General features: G+C 39.4%; 1 protein-coding gene across 4 annotated transcripts in view; it reads left to right on the forward strand.

The window, feature by feature from the left end:
• UBAP2 (ubiquitin associated protein 2) overlaps window positions 1–14,760 on the forward strand; it is a 71,525-nt gene that overhangs the window by 5,303 nt on the left and 51,462 nt on the right. For all 4 annotated transcript variants that reach the window (XM_080939980.1, XM_080939977.1, XM_080939978.1 and 1 more), the window contains exon 2: window positions 9,968–10,101. In XM_080939980.1, the coding sequence (XP_080796106.1) occupies window positions 10,022–10,101 (80 nt within the window). In that variant the 5' untranslated portion in view covers window positions 9,968–10,021. The remainder of the gene's footprint in view (window positions 1–9,967; window positions 10,102–14,760) is intronic.

A 14,760-nucleotide genomic window follows, 5' to 3' on the forward strand; every position in this document is an offset into this window, starting at 1 on the left:
GTTGCAAAGCTTAGCCAATACACTAAAAGTAATTTAATTTCATACTTAAAGTAAACTATGTTTTGAACATACCCTAGTAGAATTATTCAAGTTTTTAAATAAATATTATGAGATCAGCAAATTGAACAGATAAACATACATTAATACCAGTTGTAATCAAACATTAGAAGTCCATTTTCTTTTAGGTTCCCCACAGGCTTGGAAAACAGTATTTGACCAAGGTTTCTTAATCTCAAAATGAGTAGATTCCAGGTCTGTCTGACTCTGACTTGTGCTCTTAATCATACCCTTTAGCACCTTGCCTGTCTGAGACATGGGTGTCTGGGAGCACAGCCAGGTGCTGGGTGATAAAGTGAGCAGTGGAAAAGAAATTAACCCCTTTGTAGTATAAACGGCTGTGTCTTGATTCTAGAGCAGGAATAGGGATGGGGGTATAGAGGTGGCGGTGTCTTTGAACTGTATACTGTTGCCCTAGACTTTTAACATCTGGTTTTGCTATTGTATTATTCCATATGAAGGCATTTAGAAGTGGTTGCACTTGAGTTCTGAGATTTAATACAATAAGCTACTTTTCCTTTTAACTTTTTTCATTCTGATTTTAGTAGCTTTTGAATGAAGCCATTTGCCAATTTATATGTGCCCTCTGAAGTAATTAGGTCCATACATTGAGCATTTCTGTTTCTCAAATAAGCTATAGACCCCCAGCTCTTTTTAAATGCTGGTGCTCTAACCCACCACAGCATTGCCCATACTAAGCTCTTGCTTTACCCTGAACTGTCTCACCCCTAGGTAACTGCTGATGCTAGTAGAACACATTTCGTGGCAAGGGGGACAGACGGAGGTTGACTTTTATATTTCAGGGATAAGAGAACTAAATAGTGCTGAGTATTTGTGAACCAAAGGAAACAAGGACGGTGTTTTCTGTCTGAAATGGCAAGGGGAGATGTTTGAAGTTATGTTGAGCAGTAGATACAGATGCAAGAGAACACGAAGGAAGACTGCTGACAGAATCCTGACCTGGGGTATCATTTCTTCTGTAGATGTGATAAAGTGATAGGAAGCAAAAAATGGAGACAAAGTTTGTCTTCCTTAGGGAAAGAGCTTAAAGTAGTCATTGCTTACTACATTGAACATTTAGCATCCAGTAGTGATGGTGGGAAAAACTTTTTTTTTTTGAGTTTTTGAGATTAATCTGCGTGGAGACAGCAGTTTAACAGGTATTTATAATTACCACCAGGGAATACTTTTTTCAGTAGTGTGGTGGGAGATTTCCTTATTTAAGAGATTTTGTGTGGGTTTTTGTTTGTTGTTTGTTGTTTTTTTTTCCTTTTTTTTTTTAGTGAGAGCTGGCACTGTTGGGTACATAAGTAGCTTAAATGGATCATATGATTTGATTGGTACGTTTTTTTAGATAGCTGACATTTAAAAAAAAAAAGATGGTCTGGTGGTGGTGGTTGCCCACACCCTTAATCCAAGCACTCAGGAGGCAGAGACAAGTAGAATCTCTGTGAGTTCCAGACCAGCCACAGCTACATACAAAGAAACCCCATCTTGAAAAACCAAAAGACAAAAAGAAAAAAATGGGCTGGAGAGATGGTTCAGTGGTTAAGAGCACTGGTTGCTCTTCCCATTTCCTGCTACCACATGGCTCACGACCATTTGCAGTGGGATCCAATGCTCTCTTCTGGTGTGTTTGAAGATAGTGATGCGTAAAGTGATACTCATACATGAAGAAATCTTTTAAAAAATTGTAGCTCCTTGAGAGACAGAGGCAAGTGGATCTCTAAGTTCAAGGCCAGGCTTGTCTATAGAGCAAGTCTGGGACCAGCCAGAGGTACACACAGAAACCCTGTATTATGTTTTTGTCTGGGGGTGGCTGGGGAGGTGGGCCTGGTGACCAAATCAACAACCAGCAAATCATAGTTTTATTCTGGATTTGTGAGGTTTGTGAGCAAAGTTGAAGAACTGAATAAAAAACTGGGACCAGCCGAATGCTCATGCTGAAGGTTGAGGTGGGAGGAGTGCTGAAACTTTGAGGGTAACCTATATCTGGCAAGTTCCAGGGTAACCAGGCTATGAATTGAAGTCATCTCAACCCTTCCAAAAACCAAACTAAAACAAAACAACTCAAACTGAGAGAGAACTGTTTTAAGATATAACTTTCTTTTTTCTTTGTTTTGATAAGACTGGTCTCAAGACTTCCAGGCTAACCCTGAATTTCCTGTGTAGCTAAGAATGACCTTTAATTTCAAATCTTCTACTTCCCACATTATAGTCTAGCACTACCACACCTAGTTTGAGGTGGCTCTGGGGAAGAATTACTGGACCTTGGGCACACAAGGCAAGCATTACCCACTGAGTTACACCTTTCACTTTTTGATGGTGGTTTAATTTTTGGAGACAAGGTATTGCTATTTATGTAGCTCATGCTGACCTTTAGTATGTGATCCTTCTGCTTTAGCCTGTGGAATGCTAAGATGACAGGTATGAACCACTTTTGACAAGGTAGTGGTTTTACAGTTCATGCAGAGGAGGCCTTGGATTTGATCCTCAATATAAAACTAGATGTGGTGGTGTGCATTTCAAGCCAGATTTGCTACATGAGACCTTGTCATAAGAAGAAAATTTCCTAGCTCTATAGTAATATCTATAGATTGTATACTTTTGTCTTGAAATAGCTTTCTCCCCTGCCTCCCACCCCTTCATGGGAGTCAGGATAGCACTCTGTAGCCCTGGTTGGTTTGGGATTTTTATACATAGACCAGATTGTCCTTGGAATCGCATGCGTCTGCCTGCTTCTACCTCCAGACTTTTGGGGTTAAAGGTGGGTACCTGCAAATCTGGATTAAAATTGAACTTTTAATCAATTTGTGGGGCTTTTGAGATGATGAATAAGAATACTTGCTGCTAAGCCCGCCGACCAGAGGTCCATATCGCGATCTTTGACCTCCATATGGCCACTCATGCATACCTGCACCACACAATAAACAAACGGATATAAAAAGTAAGTTGTGAAACGTTTATAATTTTATAACAATTTAGTGCCAAGTTTTTAAGTCATTCAATTGTGATTCAGTGATTCGGGGGAAAAATGACAACTTGAATTATTTGGATGACTTGGTTATTTGTTCTTCTGTAAGAATCAAATTTTTCCCCTTTGTTTTGGTAGAATTAAGTCCCATGCCTTGTATAGACAGTCTACCACTGAGTCACGTGCACTGCGCAGTTGAAAGCTGAAGTTTTTGTTTGTTGTGCAAGTCGAGTTGAAGTTTCAGCCACTTAGCAGTGATACCCGATTTGCTAGAGCGGAGTGGCTAGAATGAAGATTATTTAAATGTGAACATAATATGTTGAAGTTGGGGAGATGTTTAAGTCATGTTCATGCACTCGGTACAGAGACATACATATAGGCAAAAAATAAATGAAAAAAAGAGAACAGCTCTAAGAGTGAAAATAAGCTGCTGTGAGATGGTAGATGTTGTCTCCCAGTTCAGTGGGTACAGAAGGATGTGCCTGAGTCGCTGCCTCTCACTTCAGTCTAGAAAGAGAAAATGTACTAACTGGAAAAGGGCGCTTTGTTTTTATAACTTTTATTTTGATTTCATGTGCATTGCTGTTTTGCCTGCATGTATGTCTATGTGAAGGTGTCAGATCTTGGAGTTACAGACAGTTGTGATCTGCCATGTGTTTGCTGGGAATTGAACCTGGGTTCTCTAAAAGAGAAGCCAGTGTGCTCTTAACGGCTGAGCATCTCTCCAGCCCATGTTTTAGGGTTTCACTAGCTCTGGCTGTCATGGAACTTGATTTAGTTAGACTGGCAGGCCAGCAAGCCTGGGGATCTTTCTGTCTCTGCTGCCATAGTACTAAGATATACAAGCCCTGACTTTTGTAAATGGGTTCTGAGGATCAAATATGGGTCATATACTTACTAACCCCAGACTATTACCTCAGTCCATTGCTCTCCTGGAACTCAGCTTAAACTGAGATCCTCCTGCCTCTGTTTCTCTCTCTTTTTTTAAAAGATTTATTTATTTATTTTATGTATATGAGAACAATGTAGCTGTCTTCAGACACACCAGAAGAGGGCATCAGATCCCACTGCAGATGGTTGTGAGCCACCATGTGGTTGCTGGAAATTGAACTCAGGACCTCTGGAAGAGCAGTCAGTGCTCTTAACCACTGAGCTATCTCTCCAGCCCCTTGCCTCTGCTTCTCAAATGCTGGGATTATGTGTGTAGCACAGTGCCTGGCAGGGCAGTCATATTTCTGCCTCCTCAGGTTAGGAGAAGGCAGATTGTACCACTATGTTTGGCAATAGTGGATTTTAGAAATAATTTCTATTAAAAAAGGATGGGACCAAACACTTTTGTGCCCAGCATGGTGGCACAGACCTTCAGTCATGGTACTTGAGAGGCAGAGGGAGGTGAATCTCTGAACTAAAGGTCAGCCTGGTTTACATAGGGAGTTCCAAGAGACAATGTGTGCTTATGCCAATGGAAGCTTGCAGACAGGAAGATAGCTTCTTAGTTATCAGGGGAATTCATTCTGCAACTTGGTGAGAGAACTTAAATTTCTTAAAGACTTGCTCTGTAATGATAGGATAAAAGTACCCTTCCTACTTTAAAAAGAGGTCTGTGAATCAGTGATTCAAAACAGTAAAGATGTTTAAAAAATGCATGACAGGAAAACCATTTGAAGAATTGAATTGTCCTTGGTTTTGGAAAATAGCCATCCTATGCTTCTCAGAAGTAATGCAGACATGACTTCTGCCACTTTGAGAAATCAGCCAAGGAAAAGAATAAAAGAGATGTGAGACTTTATGCTAGGAAAGCAAGTTCTTAGCTATGTCTTCAAATAGACTTAAATATTTCCTTTATTACTCATTACACAGCGGTAGTAACTGATGAGTCAGAAGAATTAGAATGTTTGTAACATTACATTGTCAAGGAAGGAAAATACTGCATCCATCCATCTGTCCATCTGTCTGTCTATTTGAGAGAGGGTCTAGGTAGTCCTGGCTGTTCTGGAACTTACTATGTATACCTGGCTGGCCTTAAACTCTTGTTTTGTTTTTCAAGATGGTTTCTCTGTATAACAGTCCTGGCTGTTCTGGAACTTGCTTTGTAGACTAGGCTGGCTTCAAACTGCCCCTCCCCCCAAGTGCTGGGATTAATGCCATCATATTCTTGGCAATTATTCTATTTCGTCTTCCCAAGGGAGGATGTGAATTTAGGCACAGGCTACTTATGCCCAGCATAGTATAATATATTCTAATGACAATACTATCTGGATATTATTTGAGAAGTGCTTGTCTGAGTGATAAAGCACAAGGTAATTTTGGGTTCGGGTGTGTGTATGCTGGGACTTGAACCTGGGCCTCAAGGTTCTTCATGCATGCAGGAGGAACACTATATTATATTTGATAGGACCTGTGAAGTGCTGTGTGTAATGTGGGCTTTTTGTTAGAAGCAGATCTGTTAGAAACAAGGGTAAAGATTAGTTATGAATAATGAGCTGCCTTTCAAGGGAGATTGGAGGACAAAGAATCCTTGATAGCAGCTAGGTTAGAAAGGGTTTAAAGCCTGGGCCATGTGGCTCAGTGTTAGAATGGTTGCCTAGCATAACTGAAATCCTGGATTTGATCCCTAGCACCATGAAAGACTGGAGCAATAAAATAATTTTGATATCTTCTAATGTTGGAGAGTTCACCAGCACCATTCCTTTTCCATGGGCAGGTTATAAGCACAGCCCAGCTGATAATATTGTGTGGGTGTAGGGAGGTCATCCTTGTCCAGCTGCTAGAGCCTGACTACCCTCTGCAGCTGTGGAGAATAAAAGTATCAGCTTGGTCAGCTCCTGGCATTCGAGCACTAGCAGTTGAGCCTCATAATTGAGTGTTTGGCACCCCCTTGCCTTGTTCTTTCTCTGGTGATTTCTTGCTATCTGTTCTGGACTTTTTAAACCAATAGAGATTCCTTACTAAATTGATTTCACCTGCAAAAAAGATTGAGAAGAATGGGTTCTGATAGAAAAGGCAAGAATGCAGTTGGAAATTAGATGAGAGTAATGAAGCACAAGTGACTGGTCAGAGTACAGTGCTGTAGGGAGCAGTTGTTGGGTGTGGAGGCTGTGGAGCATAGTGGGATTCTGGCCCAGACTAGAAACTTTGGGTTAGGGATGAGTTGTTCAGATGGTGTCAGCAGTAACTGCCTCTGGAGACTATTGTATTTTCATATTTGGTCATTTGAATATGGTATAGTGCTTAAGAGCACAGACTCGGGAGCCAGATGGGTTTGAATCCTTTATGTTGTCACTTAATGAACGGTGACTGTAAAATGGGAGTAATATGTACTGAAAGCGCTTTACTTTAAAGTTCTTAAAGGCCAGGTACGTGTCTGCAGTCTTAGAACTTTAGAAGAGAAAAGTAACTCGTTGAGGGTAACCTGGGCTCCGTATCCAGTATCATGCTGCATGGTAATTACCAGGTTATCTGAGATTTTACAGTAGTATCTGCCATGTAGTAAAACAATATATGTTTACTGCTATAACCATTACTTACTTGTTTTAGAATTGTGGGAATGAGTGTATGCCTAGGATTATCCTTACCAACAATGTTTCAACTGAGGTAGTAAGTATTCTTACTTGTTTGTGAGCATACAGAGGCCAGAAGTAACCCACAGGTTGAGAATCATTGTTACAGGGCATGTAACTGCTGTATAACAGCTTTAAGCTATTTTTGCCTAAAATTTGGTTTCTTTGTGATGAACTTTTGTGTATGAACTTTAGAGATGTAGGTGACTGTTAACAATTTTAGTTCATTCTGAACTGAGATATTCTATCTCTTCCTTCTTCCCCCTTGCAGAATTCAGTTCCTCACCTACCAGAGGCAGAGACTGAACCCAGGGCCTTTTAAATGCTAGGCAAGTAAGCCTGGGCTTGATGCTCCCCTGGGATCTTTTGGAAGTTCCTTGCAAAGGAAAACAGTAACAGTTTAAACTTTCTCTAGGACCATTGAAATGGTTCAGCAGGTGAAATCACTTGTTTCAAAACTTGATGCCCTGAGTTTGACCTTTAGAACCCATGGTGGAGGAGAGAGCTAATTCTCTAAAGCAGATCTGATTGCCAGGCATCTGCCAGTGGCACTGTCTGTCACAAATACAGGCCATTTTGTACCTTAGTGGGAGAGAGTTTTCATTTTTGTTTTATCAGCAATTTAAGTTAAAATCTACCACTGAACCATATCTGGAGCTTACTTTAAATATTAGACGTTTTATTTGGTTTTTGTTTGATTTTTCTATTTTTCATTTATGTTTTGAAATATTACTTGATCGGAGTTATTTCGTGTTTTTAGTAGCTCAAGAACTTGAGATATGGAAGAGTTTCTGACAGATTATTTTTAGAAGTCTCTTGCTCTTGTCTGTTTCTATTCTAAGAATTTTCTTGGATCTTGTTCCGGAGTAGTAGAGCTGATGGAAAACAAGTGTAAATGTAATTCCTGTGGTCTAGCAGCTGGGTACGCGCTACAGACATAGATCTTTACTATACAAGGTTCTCTTTCCAAAAGAAGGCAGAATTTCCACATATATTGCTTTGGTGTGTTAGTTGAAGATATTTCTTCTTAATCTGGTCTCCATGGCCTTCATTTTCAGTTTAGTAGTGATAAAAAATTTTAAGGGTTTTTGGTGATTACTTTGGGAAGTTCCTTTTGGGACTTCCCTTTCCCTCCTTCTTTTCTCCCTCTCTCCCTTCTTAGTGAATGAGTTGGGAGAGGGTGAAAGATGTGTGTGTGCATGTGTGCACATTCTTGCTCGGGTACATGTTCATGGCATTTGTGTGGAGATCAGAGATTTGAAGTTGCTTTTATTCTTTTACACTATAGGGGTCCTGAGGACTGAACTCAGAACTTCAGACCTGGTGACAAGTGCTATTATTTGCTGGGCCACCTCACCAGTCCTTGATACTTAATTTTAAAGGAGATAGATTTAAAGAAAATTTAGCATGGTGCTACATAGCACTTAGGAGGTTGAAGTAGAAAAATCTTAACATTCAAGTCTAGCCTGGGCTACATGGTTAGACCTTTTTTCTAAACACAACCTAGCTCTGCCAGAATACAAGTGTTGGTGATGAAGTGGATCATAAAAGTAGAGGGCTAGAGCTATAGGTCAGAGCACAGTGCTTATCTAGTATGTGTGAGGCTTTAGGTTTGAATGTTTTTATATAATGCTCATGGTTCCAAAAACAGTTGTTTGTCTTATTCCCACTAACATCTTTAAATTGAGAGAACAGGCTGGTGAGATTGCTCAGTGGGAAAAAGCACTTGCTGTGCAAGCCTGAGCTCAGTTCCTGGATCCTACTGTACAAGGAAAAGAGCTGACTCTCAGAATTCTCTGATCTCCACATATTGATTGATACATGTGTTGGGTGTGAATACACAAAAATGGTTAAGAAATTCAGAGGCTGTTCTAAAAGTAGTATAATTATGGTATAAACAAACTTATTCTGTATAATGAAAAAGTTAACAATCTGAAAATTGTTAACTTCAAAATAGGATGCAGAGTGTAATTCATACAACTGAGAGGCAGTTTGAAATAAGATAAGATGTTTAAACTAGCCTTTGTGGCTTGTAAGATGTTTTAGTTAATTATTTGTTGTTATAATTTAAAAAGCAGTGCAGTTATATTCCCTGGGGGCCTTTAGGCTTATGAATACCCAATTACTACAGGACCTGTTGTGAAGATCGTTCTGTAAGAAAAATCTTTTCTAACACATTTGAAAGATATTTTTATTTGTAGTGTCTGTGGTAGTATGAGTTATGCTTAGTGTCTTAGTCAGTGCTCTATTACTATGAAAAAAAAACACTGTGACCAAGGCAACTCATAAAAATGCATTTAACTGCGGCTTGCTTATAGTTTTAAGTTAGTCTGTTTTTATTATGGTAGGAGCATGGCAGCAGGCAGGGTGCTGGAGAAGTAGCTGAGAGCTCACATTTGATCCACAAGTTTCAGGAAGAGAGAGAGAGACTGGGCTTTTAAAGTCCACCTCCAGTCATGCACCTTTTCCAACAAGGCTACTTCTTTTTTGAGAGGAGTGTTTCAATATACGATTTCTCTGTGGTTATCCTAGAACTGGGCTGGCCTCAAACTCAGAGATTTGCTTGTCTCTGCCTCTGAGCAATAGGACTAAAGGCCTGTACCACCACCACCACCCAGCAAAGTTGTACTTCTTAATCATTTCCAAAGAGTTCTCATTAACTTGGCCCGAGTATTCAGACTTTCACATTTTTGTCTTCTAATTCATGACAATCAGATCTAAAGGACACCTTGACATATTGGGTTCAGTGCTGTGTCTCTAGGCCTGAAACATGTAAACTAACACGATAGGAATACTATTTAGCCTTTGAACTGTCCATCCTGGTAAGCAGCACTGTGGATATTGTCCTCTGGAAGAACAAGTGCTCTTAATCACTGAGCTACATTGCCAGCTGTCTGGTCTTATAAATGCTTGAGATTAGGAAGACAAGTCAGGAAATAGTAGGTAATGAGGAAATAGTCCACTGACTGGCTACATTTCTCTCCTCCCCTCCCCGTCTGTCTGTCTGCGTGCGTGCAGACATTGAGTGTCAAAGTGTGGGGCAGATGGCTGGTGAAGAGTACCTAGGCTGGGTTTTGGGGTGGGGGGGTATATTTATTCTATTTTTATTTTTCTCATTGAGACAGAATCTCTCTATGTAGCCCTGGCTGGCCCAGAACTTGTTATATAGACCAATTTGGCCTCAGTTCAGTTCTGCCTGCTTCTGCCTCCCAAGTGTTGGAATTAAAGGTATGTGCTGCCATACTCAGCTTTTTTTGAAAAAAACATTCTGAAGCATTTTTGTTTTGCTTCCCCCCCACTCCCCAAATTAGATGTTTTGATTTTTTTTTTAAACCATGATTTGGAAGTTTTGTTTACAATGCCTTTTTTCTTGCAGATTTTGTATTTTGTACATACATTTTTGTATATTCTGTGATGACTTCTGTGAGCAATGATCGTTGCCGAGGGTCTCGGGAAAAACCACAGATGCCAACAACACATACAGCACAGTCACAGAAACAAGTGGTACAGGTAAGCTTTTGTGGGTGGAGCCTCTGTCTCCTTTAGAAGGAACTATATTCAGAAGGAATGCTTTAATATTCCCCTTCCTAGGAAAATCAGGATTTAACCTTGTCTTTATAGAGTGACTAATAAGTGTAGGGAAGAAGTGATCATGGTAAACTGAATGGTGTTCCAGGGGAAGCACTGTGCAGTCCTGAATTCCTATTATCTGTGCTGCAGTAGTTTCCTTCCTTCTCCTTTACTTTTCTAATCCTCTCCTCTCCCTCTGCTTCCTTCTCTTTCTCATTGTCCAGTGTGTAATATTAGGAATTGAACCCAGAGCTTCCCTCCCCTGTTCTACACAGCACTCTACTCCTGACCTATACCCCTAGCCCGTCTGTTATTCTTCTAAATGAAATGAGACAGTTGAGTGTAGCATTGAGCAGTGTCTGGTACAAAGTTAACATTCTGTACTACATTGACTTAATTGACAAGTTTCTTAACAGAAATAGTATCTTTTATTTATTATCCTTACATTTATTAACTTTATGTTTGTACACACATGCACATAAATCATTATGTTTTTTGAGGTTAGACATCTGGTTCATTTCAATTTCAGATCTTGGGCTTGATACATTTTTATTGTTTAGTGATTTGAGACCGGGTCTTACTAGGTCGGCTAACCAGGCCTTGAATTCCTTATTCCTCTGCTTCAGTTTCTTGGGTGCTGGGGTTCCAGAAGTGGAATATTCTGGCTGACTGTGATAATAATTTATTTTATTATTGGTATTGGGGTTGGTTTTACCAATGAGCTATATTCCTTATCCTTTTAAGGAGCTTTGTGTAATTCATACTGAAGTATTCTGTTATGTTTTGGTACATAGTAGATTTTTTAAAAATATAATTCCTGTGTTAAATTGGATCTAAAATTAGCTTTGTATCTTGCTGCTGTTAGCAGATAAACAGTTGCTGTTTGGGTGCTTACCCTGAGTCTTTTTACTCTTCCAAGTGTTCTTCACAGCTGATCAGGAAGGACTGCCATGCCAAGAGTGTGGCACAAGCAGAGGCAAGCAGATTTCTAAGTTTGAGGCCAGCCTTGTCTACTACATAGTGAGTTCAGGCCAGCCAGAACAGAATGGAGGAGACTGGGTTAGTTAAGGTTTTATTGCTGTGAAGAGACACCATTTCCATTTCCAAGGCAACTCTTATAAAAGAAAACATCTCATTGGAGCTGGTTTGCAGTTTCAGAGGTTTAGTCCATTATCATCATGGTGGGAAGCATGGCAGTGTCCAGGCAGACATGGTGCTAGAGAAAGAGCTGGGAGTTCTATATCTTGATCAGCAGGCAGAAGAGGACTGTGTACCACACTGGGTGTAGCTTGAACATAGGAGACTTCAAAGCCCACCCTGTGGTGACACATTTCCTCCAACAAGACCATACTTACTCCAAAAATGCTACACTCCCTAATAGTGCCACCTCGTTATGGGCCAGCCAGTCAAACACTTACGTCTGTTCAAACCAACAGAGAGTCCCTGTTGTTGAACTGTGGGGCTAGGCTGTTTTTTTGAAGTTTCTTTAAGGAATTGTCTTGTATAAGGAAGAAACGTAAGTTAGTAATAACCACAGGTTTTAACAGGTTATTACTAACTACAACAACTACTCCTGCTCCTACTAATGACAGTGATAATGATAATAAAGTTAGTCTTTAGAAAGACATTAAATCAGTAAAAACAAAGAGGATATAGCTTTTGCAGGTGGGCCAAATGAATGTTAGTGGTGCAAATGGTACCTCTGTATGCTTTGTGAGCCGACTTGGGCTGATTGTCAATAATAAGCTTGCAGGCTGGAGCAGGGAATTATTTTTTCCTTTCAAAAGTTTTTTTTTTTTTTTTTAAGATTTATTTATTATATATAAACGCACTGTTGCTGTCTTCAGACACACCAGAAAAGAGCATCAGATCCCAATACAGATGATAATGTGGTCGCTGGGAATTGAACTCAGGACCTTTGGAAGAGCAGTCAGTGCTCTTAACCTCTGACCCATCTCTCCAGCCCAAAAAGGTTTTTATTTTTATTGTTTCATTTTAGGGTTTGAGACAGGTTCTTTATATTTATATGCACCCCAGACTGTCCCAGAACTTTCTGTGTAACCAGTGTGTGTGGGGCTCAGTTTTTGATTTTCTTTCCCCAGCCTTCCTGGGATTGGGAGCACACTAAAACCTTCTCACTGATAGCTTTTTTTTTTTTTTTTTTTTTGAACCCTCTAGGGGATGGCTTAGGTTGTCCAAAGGAAAAAGCTGCTGACTGAATATTGGGGAGGATTTCTTGATTTCAGGTTTCTTTTTTTTTCTTTTGGTGTTTTTGTTTATTTGCTTTGCTTTTTAAAAATGTCTTTAGGTTATATGCTTGGACATTTTGCCTGAGTTTATGTCTGCACACCATGTGTGTGCTTGCTTGTGAAGGCCAGAAGATGGCATCTGTCAGATCTGGAATTGGAGTTACAGATAGTTGTGCGTGCTAGAAATCGAACCCATGTTTTCTGGAAGAGCATTCAGTGCTCCTAACTACCCAGCTGTCTCCAACTCATTTTTGTTTTTTGAGGCAGGTTTCATAGTTGAGACTGGTTCAGCTTGTTGAAGATCTGCCTTCCTTTAACTCTCCAGTGCTTGTTTTATAGATGTGCACCATCTCATGCCTTGTTTTATAGATGTCACCATCTCATGTCTTGTTTTATAGATATGTGCCATTTCATGCTTTGCTTTATACATGTATACCTGTACCATCTTATACCTTGTCTTGCTTTATAGATGTGTGTAATCTCATGTTTGCTGCCACCTGAGTTTTTGATCTGAGCCATTCTAACTGGTGTGAGATGGAATTTTAGGGTTGTTTTGATTTGCATTTCTGTTTTTCTCTGTTGAGTCTCTGGTGTGATTCTGATTGTTCTGCCTTTATATGTTACTTGACCTTTTTCCCTACTGCTTTTAGTATTCTTTCTTTGTTTTGTGCATTTGGTGTTTTGACTGTTATGTGACGGGAGGAATTTCTTTTCTGGTTCAATCTATTTGGAGTTCTGTAAGCTTGTATGTTTATGGGCATCTATTTAGGTTAGGGAAATTTTCTTCTATAATTTTGTTGAAGATATTTATTGATCCTTTAAGTTGGGAACCTTCTTTCTTTTCTATACCTATTATCCTTAGGTTTGGTCTTCTCATTGTGTTCTGGATTTCCTGGATGATTTGGGTTAGGATCTTTTTGCATTTTTTATTTTCTTTGACTGTTGTATCTATGTTTTCTATGTATCTTCTGCATCTGAGATTCTCTCTTCTTTTTGTATTCTGTTAGTGATTCTTGCATCTATGACTCCTGATTTCTTTACTAGGTTTTCTAAGTTTTAAAATATAGAGTGAAGAATAATTCTTTATAGAATCATTGTAAAGAGTTAGAAATTATTTACGATTGCTATCAAGAACTGGTAATTTTTATTGTATATCCCACAAAAACTGGAAAATTATTTTTTAAAATTTGAGGTGGATATAAAGTTGTATGCCAAAATCCCTGTAGGCAGGATAAGGCAGAGGATTACAAGTTAGAAACCTAGGTTGGAGAAAAGACTCTACTACAAAGGCCAAGTCTGTTCTCCACAGTGCTGTAGGGAATGTGCAGACCCACATCACACAATAAACAGATTGGTTAAAAACACAAAATGGCAGGATGTGGTGGTGCATGCCTTTAATTCCAGCACACCAGAGATAGAGGCAGGTGGATCTCTACAAGTTCAAGGTCAGCCTTGTCCACATAGTTCTAGGACTTAAAAGGACTTCATAGACAGAAATCCTACTCAAAGAACAAAAAAAGATAATAAAATTACATCAATTATTATAGAAAACCATGGCTTCTGTTTAAGCATATATGCAAAATAATATATGCCTACATAATTTTTGTTTCTTCTACTGTTTTATTTTGAGACAGTATCAGTTGTTTAGATAAGCTTTTAAACTTACTAACATCATTCAGCCTTTACCCCCTGAGTGCTCTATAACTGGCATGAATCACCATGCTTGTCTATAAGGAAAGCTTTAAAAAATAAAATAGGCGCTCAGTGGATAAAGGCATTTGTTGCCCAGTCTAATGACCTTAGTTGGATTTCTAGGGCCCACATGATAGATGGAGAGAGCTGACTTTAGCAGTCTGTCTTCTAACTTCTGCATGTATACATGTTTGTGTGCACTGTGTGAATGTGCACATATACAGACACAAAGAATAGATAAATGTCATTTAAAAAAATTTAGTAAGAGAGTAGGACAACTAACTGGATGTGATAGCTGATGTAGGAGGGTTGCTGAGTTCCAAGGTAGTCTGCTATTGAGTCTAATATTGAGTTTGTGGCTGTCTAGGCTACAAAGACTTTGTCTTGATGTTTGCCCCCAAACAAAACAAAAGCTTAAATCAAAACTAAAAAGATAGCTCTACTTCAATAATATATCCAGATTTCTGAAAAACAAGTCTAATAAAGGAGGTGGGGCTCACTAGGGAATCTTCCAGTTTAGTTTTTTTAGAAATTAAAAATTATATATGTATGTGATTGCTTTACCTGTATGTGTGTGTGTGTATGTGTATATATACATATATATGCACCACTTATGTGCCTTGTGCCTTTGGTGGCCAGAAGAGGGCACTGGAGACCC

The sequence above is a fragment of the Micromys minutus genome (genome assembly GCF_963924665.1).
Source record: "Micromys minutus genome assembly, chromosome: 28".
Classification (NCBI taxonomy): domain Eukaryota; kingdom Metazoa; phylum Chordata; class Mammalia; order Rodentia; family Muridae; genus Micromys; species Micromys minutus.